This window comes from Equus caballus, chromosome 1, assembly GCF_041296265.1.
Source record: "Equus caballus isolate H_3958 breed thoroughbred chromosome 1, TB-T2T, whole genome shotgun sequence".
Lineage (NCBI taxonomy): Eukaryota > Metazoa > Chordata > Mammalia > Perissodactyla > Equidae > Equus > Equus caballus.
In genome coordinates, this window is record NC_091684.1 from 160164516 (window position 1) to 160183166 (window position 18651).

The 18651-nt window shown below is 36.2% G+C and overlaps 1 protein-coding gene across 39 annotated transcripts in view; it reads right to left on the minus strand.

Moving 5' to 3' along the window:
* Positions 1–18651, minus strand: part of MGA (MAX dimerization protein MGA) — a 153167-nt gene that overhangs the window by 71839 nt on the left and 62677 nt on the right. For 38 of the 39 annotated variants that reach the window (XR_011427329.1, XR_011427327.1, XR_011427334.1 and 35 more), the window contains one exon: positions 13408–14538. Coding sequence is in view for 30 of the 39 variants with exons in the window: in XM_023619444.2 (XP_023475212.1) it covers positions 13408–14471 (1064 nt within the window). In the remaining 9 variants the exon portion in view is untranslated. Of the gene's footprint in view, positions 1–13407; positions 14539–15076; positions 15238–18651 lie in introns of those variants that run through there. The other variant, XM_023619454.2, reaches the window with a different exon arrangement.

Below are 18651 nucleotides of genomic sequence, written 5' to 3' on the forward strand. Positions count from 1 at the left end.
AAAAACCATACCAAGGCTCATCACTGTGAAATTTCATAATATGAGGGATCAACAAAAGATCTTAAGAGCCCTCAAATGACCAGGAACCAAAATGGCATCAAACTTCTCAACAGAAATGGTACAAACTTCCAGTTATAAGATAAAGAGGTACTAGGGATATAATGGAGAACACGATAAGTATCGTTAACAACTGCTGTATGGTATAAAGGAAAATTGTTAAGACAGTAAACCCTAAGTTCTCATCACAAGGAGGAAATTTTTTTCTTTTTATTGTATCTATATGAGAAGATGGATGTTAGCTGAACCTACCACAATAAACATTTCACAATATATGTAAATCAAACCATCATGCTGTACACCCTGAACTCATACAGTAATGTATATCAATTATTTCTCAATAAACCTGAAAAAACAAACTTCTCAATGAGGAAGTAGAACACAACGGCACATTTTCAACATAGAACTCTATGCCAAATCAAATAATTTATAAAGTATGAGGGCATAATAAAGCTATTTTTCAACACACAAGAAGAAAATTAGGGGTTAGGAGGGGGTGAAGCAGGGGACTACTATTTTCATCAAAAGCGATTTTATTTAAACATTCTAAAATTCTATGTCCCATACATCCTTTCTTAGGAAACTACTGAAATATGTACTTGACAAAAAAAGAGAAAACAAACCAAGACAGATAGCTTAAGATACAGGAAACAGGAGGACCTACATAAGAGAAAGGTAAATGTACAGACAGCCAGATGACAGCAAAGCGAAATCCCAAGAAGGCAGGTCTTAAGAGACCCACCAGTTTGAGTGGTAAAGGAGGATAAAGAACGACTAAGGGTAGTATCCAGAGGAGACAAAAAAAAAAGTTTACGTTCATTAGATGAATGTATCTGAGGGTGTGAATGAACTAAGAGATTTCAGGCTTAACTGAAGAATTTGAGAAGAATTAGTACCAGCTACATAGAAAACTAAGGAAAAGAAAAAACATGGCAACAATTAACTACTGAAAAAGTTATACAAGAAAATGTAATTATGGTATACTACTTGGCTCAGCAGTATAGCATATATCATAACATTAAAGAACGGACGCTTTTTCTGTGTAACTATACTAACAAGATTCGAGAAGAGTAACAGCTGAAAGACCTGGATAACATAAAACTGATAATTAGCTGGCATTAAGCATATGATTTAGACAGAGACAAATATCACGAGAAATGATTAAAAATGGAAAAACAAATCTCCTCTAACAAGGAAATTAGAAGGTGAAGAGGAGTGAAGCAAGGGAGTACTATTTTTCATCATGTAGTTTTATTTAAACTTTTGAAATTACATATATGTACCATTTGCCTGGTCTTCTCTAGCGTTCCACGCACAGAGCTTCTAAAACCCTTGGAAATTCATGAGTGATACCAGTGTCTTTGTCATTCATGATGGGGGCTGAGCACTAGAAAGACCAACTCTGTGATCAGAGGATTGGGACTTTACAGCCACCTGACCTCCAGGGAGGGGAAGGAGGAAGCTGGAGACTGAGTTCAATCCCCTGGCCAACGATTTAATCAATCACACCCACTTGACTAAAGCTCTGGACACCAAGAACAGACCCTCACATATATTATCAGCTGAGCAATCCCAACGGGCAATAAGTATATGAAAAGGCGTTCAACTTTAACACAAATTAAAACCACAATGCTCCCAATTTCATCACCTCAATGCAACATAGTACTGGAAGTTCTAGCTAGCGCAATCAGACCAAGAAAAAGAAAGAAATATGCATTCAAATTGGAAAGGAAGAAGTAAATTCAAAGATGATGTGATTTTATACGAAGAAAACTCTAAAGAACACACACACACACAAAAAAAAACCTGTCAGTTAATAAACAAATTCAGCAAAGCTGTAGGGTACAAAATCAACATACAAGAATCAGCTATAGGGGCCGGCCCTGTGGCCCAGTGGTTAAGTTCGCACGCTCCACTTTGGTGGCCCAGGGTTTCGCTGGTTCGGACCCCAGGCGAGGACATGGTACCACTTGTCAGGCCACGTTGAGGCAGCATCCCACATGCCACAACTAGAAGGACTCACAACTAAAAAGTACACAACTACGTACTGGGGGGATTTGGGGAGACAAACCAGGAAAAAAAATAAGATTGGCAACAGTAGTTAGCTCAGGTGCCAATCTTTAAAAAAATAAATACACAGCTATATTTCTATGCAATGAAAAATATACAATATGAAACAGTAACTTCCTTTTCAAAAAAGAAATTAAGAAAATCGTTCAATTTACAATAGTGTCAAAAAGAATAAAATACATAGGAAAAGATTTAACTAAGAAGGCAAGACTCTTACATTGAAAACTATAAGTATTACCGGAAGAAATTAAAGAAGACCTAAATAAACTGAAAAACATCCCATGTTCATAGATTGGAAGACATAATATTGTTAAGGTAGCAACGCTACCCAAAGCAATATACAGATTCAGTGTAATCCTTATCAAAATCCCAACGGTGCTTTTTGCGGAAGTAAAAAAAATACTAAAATTCATATGGAATTTCAAGGGATCCTTGATAGCCAAAACGATCTTGAAAAATAAGAACAAAGTCGGTAGACTCACCCTCCTTGATTTCAAAATTTACTACAAAGTCACAGTAATCAAAACACTGTGGTACCAGTTTAAGAACACACGTATAGAATACACAATGGAAGAGAACTTGTTTTTCTCTTTTATTCTTATTCTTCTTGGCCACCAAATCTTACTGGTTCTACTTCTGTGGTATTTGAGATTTGCACCCTTCTTATTCTTACTACTGTTCCTGTTCAGGCTTCCATCACTTCATTCCTAAATTATCTGCCATTGTCTTTCTCTCTTCAGTCTCTCTTGCATAATGCCACCAAATTTATCTACCACTTTTTTCTTTGCCAAACATCTAAGAGGGGACCGGCCCAGTGGCACAGCAGTTAAGTTCACATACTCTGCTTCAGCAGCCCGGGGTTTGCTGATTCAGATCCCAGGTAAGGACCTAGGCACCGTTTATCAAGCCATGCTGTGGCAGGCATTCCACATATAACGTAGAGGAAGATGGGCACAGAAGTTAGCTCAGGGCCAATCTTCCTCAGGAAAAAAAAAGAGGAGGATTGATGGCAAATGTTAGCTCAGGGCTAATCTTCCTCAAAAAAGAAAAAAAGGTAAACAAAACATCTAAAGAGGCTCTCATTTCCTCTCTTTAATTATGTGACTTACTAAATTGAAATGTGATGCATATCACACACACATGCACACAGTACAGCTAGATGAATTTTCTTTTTTTTCTTTTTAAAGATTTTATCTTTCCTTTTCCTCCCCAAAGCCACCCGGTACATAGTTGTGTGTTTTTAGTTGTGGGTCCTTCTAGTTGTGGCATGTGAGATGCCACCTCAGCATGGCCTGATGAGCAGTGCTATGTCTGGGCCAAGGATTCGAAGCGATGAAACCCTAGGCCGCCGAAACAGAGTGCTCGAACTTAACCACTCAGCCATGGGGCCGGCCCCTAGATGAATTTTCGCGAATTGAACGCAAACATATAACCAGCATTCATATCACGAAAAGATACACCATTCCTCTGGACTCCCAAACTAAGCATTTGGAGACAAAGTTTGCATATAGCTAAATACCATTTTCACACATGAAGACAATGCTATTTCTTGAGGCATGTACTTCAAGTTGTGTTTTTCCTATCAGTGACAGAGATATTTATGCATTCATAAATCAGAACCATTTTCTTGATCTATTAAGATTAAAAGCTCAACCAGATATAACATCAAAAACTGCTGTCTAAATCAAAGAACATAACATATAACAAAGATAAATAATAAAAACATCTGTCTCTTTCAGTTAACAAACTCCCTCCTCACTCTGGCCTCCAAAGTAATTTAATTTTAAAAATAAGTTCTCCATGATCCAAGGACAGATTAAATTGCTTTTGGATGACAAGGATAAAAATATTGGTGGTGAAGTGTTTAAAATTTTTTTTAATTGTTGGGTAATCCAGATGATGAGACTGTAAGTTGGAGAATCAAGTATGACAGATGGCATCTACTAGCTGCAACTACAAAAAATGCCACAATAAAAAGCGTAAACTGAAAACCACTTCCCCACTTCATAGAAAAAAAGGGAAAACATGTACATTGCTTTAGTAGCATTCACTGTACCTGTCAACGCTTAGAAAAAACAAAGCACGAACTTGCCAATAGACAAGTCAAGGAGAACTCATCAGCATAGGGATTCCAAACTGAAACAGTAGCTATTAATGGGATATCAATTAAGTGAGAAAGGGAAGGTAAAGTAAAAGTATTGGGCTGGGATTTACTTCCACTGAACTTGGTTTCTAACATTCAAAATAAAGCAAGTTTCTGGTTCCCAGGTTCCACAAGTAAAGAGCTTGGAAATTGCCACTATGTCCTAACAAATAAAACACTAAATGGACTGAAAAATCAAGAACTCTTCTTGGATCCATGAGAGGTGAGAACACAGTGCAAAATGCTGAGAGAGGTGAATACAGCGGGGGATCGTGGCTTTACCAGGAGAGAGACTGACAAGTGGAAACCACTGCAGGAATCAGCGTCAGGGTAGGAAAACCCAACCTCTGACAAACTGCTGGAGGCTCAGTGTGGAGAAGTCTGACACTTAGAAGCTCCAGAGGATTCAGTCATGGGGGAGAAGGGAGCTCCCACACTTTTGTGAATTTTACCTCCAGGAATTAGAAAAGACTCTCACAGTAAATATGCCCTGAGAAAAATCCCTAGGAGGAGGGGGGGAGCACTCTGTTCTTCTCAACAAGGCCTGACCTCTGGAGAAACTAGTTAGCCAGAGGCTAACCTGCTGGGGTTTTATCAGAGCCTGACCTGAAGGAAGGGAAATGACCAACTCCAGCCCACTGTAGCCAATCCTGTCCCACGTCAAGCAGGGAGGGGAGAAATGAGAAGCAATTGTGAAGTTCACAGTCCAGAGGAACAGGCTCACCGAAAAACTGAGACCTAATTATAGGACTATAGAACACTTCCTCTCCCCCCACACTTACACCTTAACACCAAATTTACAGCAGTTAATTTTACCCAGTACATCATGTCCAGCTACTGAGAAAAAATTACAAAGCATACTAAAAGGCAAAAAACACAATTTGAAGACACAGGGCAAAGAACAAAACCAGACATGACAGGCATGTTGGAATTATCAGACTGGTAATTTAAAATAACTATGATTAATATCCTAAAGGTTCTAATGGATGAAGGAGAGAACATGCAAGAACAGATGGGAAACATAAGCAGAAAAGTGAAAATCCTAAGAAAGAACCAAAAAGGGATACTAAAGATCAAAAACATGGTAAAAGAAATGAAGAATGCCTTTGCTGGCTTATTAGTAGACTGGACACAGCTGTGAAAACAACCTCTGCATTTGAAGACATATCAACAGAAATTTTCAAAACTGAAAGGCAAAGAGAACAAACACTGAAAAGAACAGAAGAGAATATCCAAGGACTGTGGGACAACTACAAAAAGTGTAACATACACATAATGGGAATACCAGGAGAGGAAAGTAAGGAACAAAAGAACTATTTGAAAGAATAATGACTGAGAATTTCACCAAATTAATGTCAGACACCAAACCACCGATCCAGAAGCTCACAGACCACCAAGCAGGATAAATGCCCAAAAAACTACACAGTGATATTTTTAAACTACAGAAAATCAAAGATAAAGAAAAAATACTGAAAGAAGCCAGAGGAAAAAAAGACACCTTACTTATAGAGAAACAGAGATAAAAATCATATCCAACTTCTCAAAAACCAGAGAACCAAGAAGAGAGTAAAATATTTAAAGTTTTCAGAGAGTAAAACGTCAATCTAGAATTCTGTACCTTACAAAATTATCCTTCAAAACTGAAGGAGAAATAAAGATTTTCTCAAGCAAAAATTGAGGGAATTTGGTGCCAGTACATCTGACTTGCAAGAAATGTTAAAAAGAAGTTCTTCAACAAAAGGAAAATAATATAGGTCAGAAACTCAGATCTTCATAAAGAAAGAACAAAAAAGAAATAAATGAAGGTAAAATAAAAACTTTTATTTTTCTTATTCTTAGTGATCTAACAGGTAAGAGTCTGTTTGAAATCACAATTGCAACAATCTATTTGATTATATGTACTTATGTATATATTATATGTACATATGCTTATATGTAAGTGAAATGAATGACAGCAATGATACAAATGATAGGAAGAAGGAATTACAAAGTACCTGTGAAGCAGTATAGCGTTATTTGAAAGTGGACTTGAATACGTTGTAAATGTAGATTCAAACTCTAGAGCAATCACTAAAAAAAAAAAAGTACAACTGATATACTAAGAAAGGAGAGAAAACTGAATCATATAAAATGCTCAATCAAAACCACAAAAAGCAGAAAAAGAGTGGAAGACAAAAATAGTAGCAAGAAAAAAGGCAAGAGAAAACTCTAACAAATATGGTAGATATTAATCCAACTGTATCAATAATCACTTTGAATGTCAATAGTCTAAATGCACCGAGAGAGAGAGATTGTCAAAATGAATCAAAAAACAAGACCCAACTATATATTGTCAACAAGAACCCACTTTCAATATAAAGACACATAAACATTAAAAGTAAATGGATGGAGAAAAATATACCATGCTAACTCTAATCAAAAGAAAATACAAGTAGCTATCTTGATTTCAGAGAGAGCAGACTTCAAAGTAAAGACAGTTATCGGGGATAAAGAAGGGCATTACATAATGATAAAGAATCAATTCTTCAAGAAGACATAACAATCCTTAACACATGTGTCCAAGAATAGTGTGTCTAACTATGTGAAGCAAAAATTAATAGAACTGCAAGGAGAAATAGATAAATCTATTATTATAGGTAGACTTCAACATCCTCTATCAGAAACAGATCCAGAAGACAGAAAATCTGTTAAGGACATAGTTGTCAATAACACTATCAATCAACTGAAAATAATTGACATCTACAGACTAACCAAAAACAGCAGAATACACATTCTTCTTATGCTCATATGAAAGATTCACCAAGAAAAATTACATTCTGGATGGACCATTAAACACATATTAATAAGTTTAAAAGGCTAGAAATCAAGAAATGTCTGCGCTCTGACTACAGTGGAATTAAACTAGAAATCATTAACAGAAAGGTGACTGGAAAATCCCAAAAGAAATGAAGACTAAACAACACACTTCTAAATAACACATGGGTCCAAGAAGAAGAGATCTTAAAAGAAATTTTAAAATATCTGAACTAAATGAAAATGTAAATACAACTTATCAAAATTTGTAGCATGCAGAGAAGTAGCGCTTAGAGGGGTATTTATACCATTAAATGCATATATTAGAAAAGATGGAAAATCTAAAATCAATAATCTAAGTTTCCACTTTAGGAAACTAGAAAAAGAAAAGCAAATTAAAAAGCAGCAGAAAAGAAATAATATGAATCAGAGCCGAAATCAATGAAATTGAAAACAGAAAACTAAGAGACGAAAACAAAAGCTGTTATTTTGAAAAGATTAGTAAAATCAAGAAGCCTCTCGCCAGGCTACCTAAGAAAAAGAGAGGACACAAATTACTACTATCAGAAATGAAAGAGAGGACATCACTACAGATCCCAAGGACATGAAAAGGATAATAAAGGAATACTATGAACAATTCTATGTCCACGAATTTGATAAACCAGATGAAATGGACCAATTTCTTGAAAAATAATATGCTAAAACTCACACAAGAAGAACTAATAATCAGAATAGGCCAACATCTATTAAAGAAATTGAATCAATAACTAATAACCTTCCAAAAGAGAAAGCCCCAGGTCAAGATGAGTTCACTGATGAATTTTCCCAAACATTTAAAGAGGATAGTATACCAATTCCCTACAATCTCTTTCAAAAGACAGAAGCTGAGAAAATACTTCCAATTCATTCTATGAGGCCAGGATTACCCTAATACCAAAAACAGACAGATATTATAAGAAAAGAAAATAACAGACCATCATCTCTCCTGACCATAGATGCAAAAATCATCAACAAAATAATAGTGAATCGAATTCAACAAGGTATAAAATGAATCTCACACTATGACCAAGTAGGATTTATCCAACATACGTAAGGCTGGTTCAACATTCAAATGTCAATTAATGTAATCCATCATATCAAAAGACTAAGAAAAAAATCACATGATCATATCAACAGATTCAGAAAATACATGGCAAAATCCAACACTCACTCATGATAAAAACTCTCAGTAAACTAGGAATGGAGGGGAAGTTCCTCACCTTGATTAACAATATCTACAAAAAGCCTAAAGCTAACATAATATTTAGTGGTGAGAAACTAGAAGCTTTCCCACCAAGACCAGGAACAAAGCAAAGCAGTCTCCTCTCACCACTCCTTTTCAACATCATACTAGAAGTCCTAGCTAATGCAGTAAGACAAGAAAAGGAAACAAAAATAATACAGACTGGAGAAAGAAACAATAAAACTGTCTTTGTTCACAAATGACATGATCATCTAGGTAAAAAATCCATAAGAATCAACAAAAAAACTTCGGAACTAATAAGCAATTATAGCAAGGTTGCGAGATACAAGCTAATATACAAAAGTCAATCACTTTCTATATACCAGCAATCTACAAGTGAAGAAGTTAAGAACACAATGCCATTTACATTACCACCCAAAAAAAATAAAATACTTAGGTATAAATCTAATAAAATATGTACAAGATTTGTATGAGGAAAAATCACAAAACTGATGAAAGAAATTAAAGAACCAAATAAACGGATAGATATTCCATGTTCATGGACGGGAAGACTCAATGCAGTCAAGATGTCAGTTCTTCCCTATTTGATCTACAGATTTAATGGAACCACAATCAAACTCCCAGAAAGGTATTCTATGGGTATCAATAAACTGATTCTAAAGTTTATATGGAAAATAAAAAGACCAAAAATAGCCAACACAATATTGAAGGAGAAGAATAAAGTTAGAGGGCTGACACAACCCAACTTCAAGACTTACTATTAAGCTACAGTAATCAAAACAGTGTGGTATTGGTGAAAGAACAGACAAAGAGGTTAATGGAAGAGACTAGAGTTCAGAAACAGACCCACATAAATAGAATCAACTGATCTTCAACAAAAGAACAAAGACAATACAATGAAGTAAAGACAGTCTTCTCAGGGCTGGCCCCGTGGCCGAGTGGTTAAGTTCGCGCACTCTGCTGCACGCGGCCCAGTGTTTCGTTGGTTCGAATCCTGGGCGCGGACATGGCACTGCTCATCAAACCGCGCTGAGGCAGCGTCCCACATGCCACCACTAGAAGGACCCACAACCAAGAATATACAACTATGTACCGGGGGGCTTTGGGGAGAAAAAGGAAAAAAAAAAAAAAACTGTTAAAAAAAAAAAGATACTCTTCTCAATAAATGGTGCTGGAACAGCCAGACGTCCACATGCAAAAAAATGAATCCAGACACACACCTTCCACTATTCACAAAAATTAATTCAAAATGAATTATACATAGAAAACCCCAAAGAATCCACAGAAAAACTATTAGAAATAATCAACAACTACAGCAAAGTAGCAGGGTATAAAATTAACGTGCATAAATCAGTAGCATTTCTATACACTAACAATAAACTAACAGAAAAAGAACTCAAGAACTCTATCCCATTCACAATCGCAACGAAAAGAATAAAATACCTTGGGATAAACTTAACCAAGGAAGTGAAGGATCTATACAATGAAAACTACAAGACTTTCTTGAAAGAAATAGGCGATGACATAAAGAGATGGAAAAACATTCCTTGCACATGGATTGGAAGAATAAACATAGTTAAAATGTCCATACTACCTAAAGCAATATACAGGTTCAATGCTATCCCAATCAGAATCCCAAGAACATTCTTCACAGAAATTGAACAAACAATCCTAAAATTCATATGGGGCAACAAAAGACCGCGAATTGCTAAAGCAATCCTGAGCAAGAAAAACAAAGCCGGCGGAATCACAATCCCCGATTTCAAAACATACTACAAAGCTACAGTGATCAAAACAGCATGGTACTGGTACAAAAACAGGTCCACAGATCAATGGAACAGAATTGAAAGCCCAGAGATAAAACCACACATCTATGGACAGCTAATCTTCGACAAAGGAGCAGAGGGCCTACAATGGAGAAAAGAAAGTCTCTTCAACAAATGGTGCTGGGAAAACTGGACAGCCACATGCAAAAGATTGAAAATTGACCATTCTTTTTCACCACACACCAAAATAAACTCAAAATGGATCAAAGACCTAAAGATTAGGCCTGAGACAATAAGTCTTTTGGAAGAGAATATAGGCAGTACACTCTTTGACATCAGTTTCAAAAGAATCTTTTCGGACACTGTAACTCCTCATTTGAGGGAAACAATAGAAAGAATAAACAAATGGGACTTCATCAGACTAAAGAGCTTCTTCAAGGCAAGGGAAAACAGGATTGAAACAAAAAAACAGCTCACTAATTGGGAAAAAATATTTACAAGCCACTTATCCGACAAAGGGTTAATCTCCATAATATACAAAGAACTCACACTGCTTAACAACAAAAAAACAAACAACCCGATCAAAAAATGGGCAGAGGACATGAACAGACATTTCTCAAAAGAAGATATGAATATGGCCAATAGACGCATGAAAAGATGTTCATCATCGCTAATCATCAGGGAAATGCAAATCAAAACTACACTAAGATATCACCTTACCCCCGTTAGATTGGCAAAAACATCCAAAACCAAGAACGACAAATGTTGGAGAGGGTGTGGAGAAAGAGGAACCCTCATACACTGTTGGTGGGAATGCAAACTGGTACAGCCACTATGGAAAACAGTATGGAGATTTCTCAAAAAGTTAAAAATAGAAATACCCTATGACCCAGCCATCCCATTACTGGGTATCTATCCTAAGAACCTGATATCAGATATCTCAAGAGTCCGTTGCACCCCTATGTTCATCGCAGCATTATTTACAATAGCCAAGACGTGGAACCAGCCTACATGCCCAGAAACTGATGATTGGATAAAGAAGATGTGGTACATATACACAATGGAATACTACTCAGCCATAAAAAAAGACGAAATTGGCCCATTCACAACAATGTGGATGGACCTCGAGGGCATTATGTTAAGCGAAATAAGTCAGTCAGAGAAAGACGAACTCTATATGACTCCACTCATAGGTGGAAATTAGCATATTGATAAGGAGATCTGATCGGTGGTTACCAGGGAAAAGGGGGGGTGGGGGGAGGGTACGGAGGGGGAAGTGGTGTACCCACAACATGACTAACAAAAATGTACAACTGAAATCTCACAAGGTTGTAATCTATCATAACATTAATAAAAAAAAAAAAAAAAGCAAAAAAAAAAAAAAAAAAAAAAAAAGATACTCTTCTCAATAAATGGTGCTGGAACAGCCAGACGTCCACATGCAAAAAAATGAATCCAGACACACACCTTCCACTATTCACAAAAATTAATTCAAAATGAATTATAAACCAAAATGCAAAACACAAACTATAAGACTCCTAAAAGATAACACAGGAGAAAACCTACATGACTTTGCATATGACAATGACTTTTTAGCTACAACACCAAAGACATGATCCATGAAAGCAATAATTCATAGGCTGAACTTCATTAAAATAAAAAACTTCTGCTCTGTGAAAGACGTCATGAGAACAGGACAACAAGCCACAGACTGGGAGAAAATATTTGCAAAAGACATATCTGATAAAGGACTATTATCCAAAATATACAAAGAACCCATTAAACTTAATAAGAAAACAATCTGATTAAAAATTGGGCCACAGACCTATCAGACACCTCACCAAAGAAGATATACAGATGGCAAATAAGTGTATGAAAAGATGCTCCACATCATGGGTCATCAGGGAAATGCAAATTAAAACGAGATACCACTAGACACCTATCAAAATGGCCAAAATCCAGAAAACTGACAACACCAAATGCTGACAGGGATGTAAAGCAACAGGAAGTCATTCATTGCTGATGGTAATGCAAAATGGTACAGCCACTTCAGAAGACACTTTGGCAGTTTCTTACAAATCTAAACATACTCTTACCACGCAATCTAGCAATCATGCTCCTTGGTATCTACTGAAATGAACTGAAAACTTGGACGTGAATGTTTACAGCAGCTTTACTCATAATTACCAAAATTTGGAAGCAACCAAGATGTCCTTCAGTAGGTGAATGAACTAACTGGTACATCTGGACAATTGAATATTATTCAGCACTAAAAAGAAACACGCTATCAAGCCACAAAAAGACATGAAGGAACCTTAAATACATGTTACTAAGTGAAAGAAGCCAATCTGAAAAGGCTCTATATTGTATGATTCCAACTATATGACATTCTGGAAAAGGCAAAGCTATGGAAACAATGAGAAGATCACAGGTTGCCAGAGGTTAGGCAGGAAGTGGAGGATTAACAGGCAGAGCACAGAAGATTTTTAGAGCAATGGAAATACTCTGTATGATTCTCTAATGGTGGATATGCATCATTATACATTTGTCCAAATTCATGGGATGTACAACACCAAGAGTGAACCCTAATGTAACCTATGGACTTTGGGTGATTATGAGGTGTCAATGTAGGTTCATCAATTATAACAAATATACTACTCTGGTAGGGGATGTCGATAATTGGGGAGGCTATGCATGTGTGCAGACAGGGGGTATACGAGAAATCTCTGTACCTTGCTCTCAATTTTGCTGTGAACCTAACTCAAAAAAAAAATCTTTGATAAAAAAAAATTTTAAATAATTAATATAAGTTCAAATAAAAAATGCACAACAATATATCATGCTGTTTTAACAGATAACAATCTTCAGCCTGCTTTTCAGTCAGGTAATTTATGGATTAAGATGTCCACAGAGCAGTAAATTCTTAAGTATTAGATATAAATAAGTTTACTGTGAATCCCTTTTGTGCCTCATTTAGGTTAAGTTTTGTTTCAGTTATAATTTAGGGGTCATTTCTTTTCCCTTCCTCAATTAATCGAGTTGTCTATATATATTACCAAGAAACACACATGCATAATTAACAAAATTCTAAATGTAAATGAATGAAAGATCGCCATTCTGTTAAGTCATCTAATTTGCCTACGATTCTGGCTCCTGAACTCAGTTGATGTTCATTACAGAAAAACGAACTGTCACTTCATAGAATGTAAAAGCAATTGTGGTATATTTTATATTGTCTTACATTTACCAATATCTAAAGTCAGCAGTCCACCTAACCGATATGTTAAGTCCAAAATCTTCTTTTTATCTCTAAGAACAGAAAGATTGTTACTTACCTTTCAGAAACCTCTTGCTTCAGCTGAGGAACTTCACCAAGTGCTGAATCAATATCCATGAAACCAAGAAAGTCTCGTTTTACATTAAGGGAAGGCTTCTCCAAACCCTTGCCTGATGTTTCATGACCTCTCGATAAAGCATCCGAATCAGTTAGCTGTATATCTGACCCCTCACCTTCTGTAAGACGGACTCGTTGACCAGGAGAACTGGGAACACTATTCCCTTCTTGATCAGAGCTGTTCTTTTGTTTTCCATCTCTCTGGGGCTTACTATTCAGTCCATCATCCCGGAAGCCTTTAGCAAACGGATTGTAATCTATTTTCAGCTGGGTAATCTGAATGTTCTGATAAGCTGTTACCGCAAAAAATTCCGTCTGTGGGAACGTAAAAGTGTGGACACCAGGGCCATTTAATTGTATCACTTCAGTAGCCTTTTCTGCAGGCACCAAATGAAGCCTTGGCAGATATCGATGCATAGAGTGCAAGATGATATGCCCTTCTTGGTCCAGTGTATTGTTGGTAAGTTTGAGTTTATAGAAAGATACTGGTTGATGCATCCAATAATGACCTGTGGAAGGAGATTCTGGATGAATAAAAACCCTCCCCAAAACATGGGGCTCAGCCTTCCCACTAGGTTCCCACCAGCGACCATTCCATTTATAACGATGGTTATCCACAGGAGATATATCCATGACAAGGATATATTTCATATTTGAATCTAAACCTGTTATCCAATAACGACAGTAAGGAAACATGCGTCTTCCCTGCTTGGTCAGAATCATCTCTGTGCTTCGATGATAGAACTCATTCCACATACTATTGTTATCCAAGGTGACAGTGATTCCTCCTACAGTACAATCAGCTGGAAGGCAAATCTTCCCTTTAGATTTTCCTGGTGATGACACACTACTAGCCAAAGCACAGGCATCTCGATTAGTAACCAAAATTCCTTGATCAGTTTTGCCATTTCCTGGCTGTTTTAGGATGACAAAGAAGGTAGGTGCTGTTCCTGCCACTGTCCCACCATCTTGATTAGCCAATATAATCTGCTGTTTCTCCTCCATGATTCCAGTGGGAAACTCAGGAGTAAGATAACTGTAGTCACCACATAGTCACAATGGCCTCACTAGCCTAAAAAAACAAACAAAAAAACAAAAAACAAAACTCCTTTAATCAATTGAATATTTACTTTGTTAACAAAAATACAAGAATATATTACCCCCAAAATATATGCTTAAATTCTCCTAAGACTTTTTGCTTCTACCTTTTTCTCAATCACTGTACGGATATTCATTCTGAAATTTTTAATTATGTTTTTCCAGTTAATCTAATTAAATTACTCATATCCCAGCCCTCCAATAACTCACTGTAGATACTATACACTTGTTTTAGAAAAACTATATAAAAGTATACAAACTTAAGGAGATTACATTGGAAGGTTATGTGCATTTAAAAAGGACCCTCACACTTTATGAATTAATTTGCTAGAGGATTTCGTTACACAGCAAGTTCTCCTGGGATGAATAAAAATAAATAAATTTCCATGTTACCACTGTACAGAATTAGCTCTTTATAATGGTTTTGGCATGGATTCATAAATAAGTAAAATGCTATCTTAACTTGTTAACACATATATTTAAAGAAACCATGACAAATCACTGCAACTTACTGGAAAAGAAACAGTCAGCTCTACACTTCAGATCTCTCATTGAAAGAAATTTCAGAAGAATCAAACATTTCAATCCTCCCTACGCAATGTCTCACCATATTTCTTTTAATTCTTAAAGAAATCCTGAGAAAAGCTTTTTGATAATAAGTAGGACACAAAACCTAGAAGCCAATAAGACAAAAACATTTTTGATAAATTCACCATCATCTAAATTTTTTACATCTGACAGAAATCATTCAAGCAAAATCAAAAAAAAAAATGACTAACTGGGAAAAAGTACTTGCAACTTCTATCACAAAGAACTCAATTCCCTAACATAAAAAGTGTTCCTACAGGGGCCAGCCCCATGGCCAAGTGGGTAAGTTTGTGTGCTCTGCTTCCGGGGCCCAGGGTTTCACTGGTTCTGATCCTGGGCGTGGACATGACACCGTTCACCAAGCCATGCTGAGGCGGCATCCCACATGCCACAACTGGAAGGACCCACAACTAAAAATATACAACTGTGTATCGGGGGACTTTGGGGAGAAAAAGGAAAAATAAAATCTTTAAAAAAAAAAGTGTGCCTATAAATCAATAAGACCAAAAACCAAATATAAATATGGGCAAAGGATAGAAAAAGCAAATGTCTATGAAAATGTACAGTCTCAGAATAGGAAAAAATGCAAATTAAAACCATTCTGAGATATTGTTTTTACCCTATCAAATGGCAAAAATCAGAGTTTCGTAGAGGTTGTTGGAAAGGGTGTAGGTCAAACGGCATTCTTATCTAACCAGTACCTGAGAGGGTAAGATGACAGAATCTCTACGACACAGGGCAACATAAAAATATCAAAAGTACAAATGCATATATCCTACGAAACAGCAGTTCTTCCAGGACTTTATCTTAAATATACACAAGAGTGCGCACGCACACACATCCATGATAAACGATATGTACAAGATTATTCCCTGCATTTCCATTCATAACAGCAAAAGCCTGGGGGGAAAATGTCCATCAACAGAGGCTGGTTAAATAAATGGTGGTAAATCCATAGAGTGGAATATTCTGCAGCTATAAAACAGAATGTATAAACTTTATAGACCCACTCAAAATTATTTACAACATATATTAAGGACAAAACGTTCAAATGAGTTATAGATTATGCTATAGTTCTTTACATAGTTAAAAAAACAAACGTCAAAGAAAGAAAAGAATACGTATGTATTTGCGTGACATAGACTATCTGTAAATATAGAAGAGGACCTAGTACCATTGGCTATATCAAGGGAAAATAGAGTGGCTGGGAAAACACATTCTCTGAGATTTTCTAAATTTTGTATCTTGTGAACATACAACGTATTCAAAAAATAAAGTTAAGGCCCCATGACCTACTGGTTAAGTTCAGCACACTGCTTCAGCAGCCTGGGTTCAGATCCCAGTTACAGACCTATACCACTCATTGGTGGCTGTTCTGTGGCAGTGACTCACTATAAAAAAGATGACTGGCACAGATGTTAGCTCAGGGCTAATCTTCCTCAGCAAACAAATAAATAAAGTTAAAATAAATTAATTAATTCTTAAAAGTTATAATAAAAACACCACGTATGTTGTATGATTCCATTTATATGAAATGTCCAGAACAGACAAATCTATAGAGACAGAAGGTAGATTAGTGGTTGCCAGGGTAGGAGGAGAGGGATATTTGGGACAATTGCTAATGGGTATGGGGTTTCTTTGGGGGTGACAGACATGTTCAAGAACTAAAAACCACTAAAGTGTATCCTCTAACATGGTCCATTTTATGTTATGTGAATTATATACCCCATTAAAAGTTATAAAGAAACCTGCGATTGTTAAATTCAACTGAACTGACGTGTTAAATTACCTAATATTCTACAAGATACAGAGCTATCTCCTCCAAATAGCTTTTATACAAAAAAGATGCTACATCACTACTCCTATGTAAGTGGGTCAGTAATTTTGATTAATCAAATTCAGCCACGTATTGCTGCTCCTCATTTTAATTAAAAAGTCTAATTTTACCTTTCATCAGAGCTACTGACAAGTAGCAAAAGCATCTGAATTTTACCTCTTCTTTCAGAACTGGCCACACGACAAAATAAGAAAATTGTTTTAAAAGCTCCAAAACTTGGGGCCGGCCCCGTGGCCGAGTGGTTAAGTTTGCGCACTCCGCTGCAGGCAGCCCAGTGTTTCACGGGTTCGAATCCTGGGCGCAGACATGGCACCGCTCATCGAGCCACGCTGAGGCGGTGTCCCACATGCCACAACTAGAAGGACCCACAACGAAGAATATACAACTATGTACCAGGGGGCTTTGGGGAGAAAAAGGAAAAAAATAAAATCTTTAAAAAAAAAAGCTCCAAAACTTAAAATATTTGCTAGCCTGAGGATAACACATATTTTAAAAATCAAGACTTCATAAAAGTAGGCTATTGTTTCCTATTATGGCTAGATATAAAAACAAAAACCCACTTCCTAACACTAAAGCTCTAAATCCAAGGAAAGGTATAAAAAGAATCTCTCCTGTGATTTGGAGTTTATTTTTAAGCAGTAGAAAAAATTTAGGGTGATTCTTTTCAAAAACTGCCTCAGGCTTCAGACAATCAAGTTATCAGTTTCCCAACACTAACCAGTGTAAGCAAAACCTATCAGAGATGGCTAAGACAAAATTTAAACATACTTAGTATAACTGAAATTTCACAAGGTTGTAAATTATCATAATCTTAATTAAAAAATTAAAAATTAAAAAAATTAAATTAAAAAAATTTAAACATACTTAGAAGTCACAAATAAGGTGACAAAGGTAAAAACAGTAAAGCTTAGAGAACAAAAATGACTATCTCTGCAATGGTGTATAACACAAACAATGCAAACCCCTAATCCTGTACCTACCCCATAAAGTTCAAGGTTTTGCTACAAATCACCAACTGTTTTTGTGAGCAATCATACAAAACATTCTTATTAAAGTGTATTTAAATATGACTAAGGTGCCAAAGGACTACCTAACAAAAAATTTTAGCAATCCCACACCTATGAATAAACAGTTGAAATCTCTTAAACACTATCTTCTAATAATATTAAAATCTTGGTTTTCAGATCATTACAGGTAAAACTAGGGCAAACAAGTTTTAACCAATGCTTTAAAAATCACTAACTTTAAATAATTCATCTACAAAATGTCACACACGCATCTCAAATTTTTCTTTTTGCCTAAACAAAAAAAACAAGTGCAGAAAAGCAGACTGCCCTATTTGGACTCAGCTGTACACAGGTATCTAATATAATTTTTAAAATGTAAAAATGTATATGAAGACAAGAAAAAGTTAGAATTTTTAGACTTCTGATCTGTATAAGATCTTTTTTCAAAAAATCCTCCAAGTCATTCCATGAGTTGATCAAATGCATAAAACCAAAGATCTAAAGATTGGCGCCTGAGCTAACATCTGTTGCCAATCTTTTTTTTTCTCCTTTTCCTTCCTCTCCGGGAAGCCCCTCAGTACATAGTTGTATATTGTAGTTGTAGGTCTTTCTGGTTGTGCAATGTGGGACACTGCCTCAGCATGGCCCGATGAGC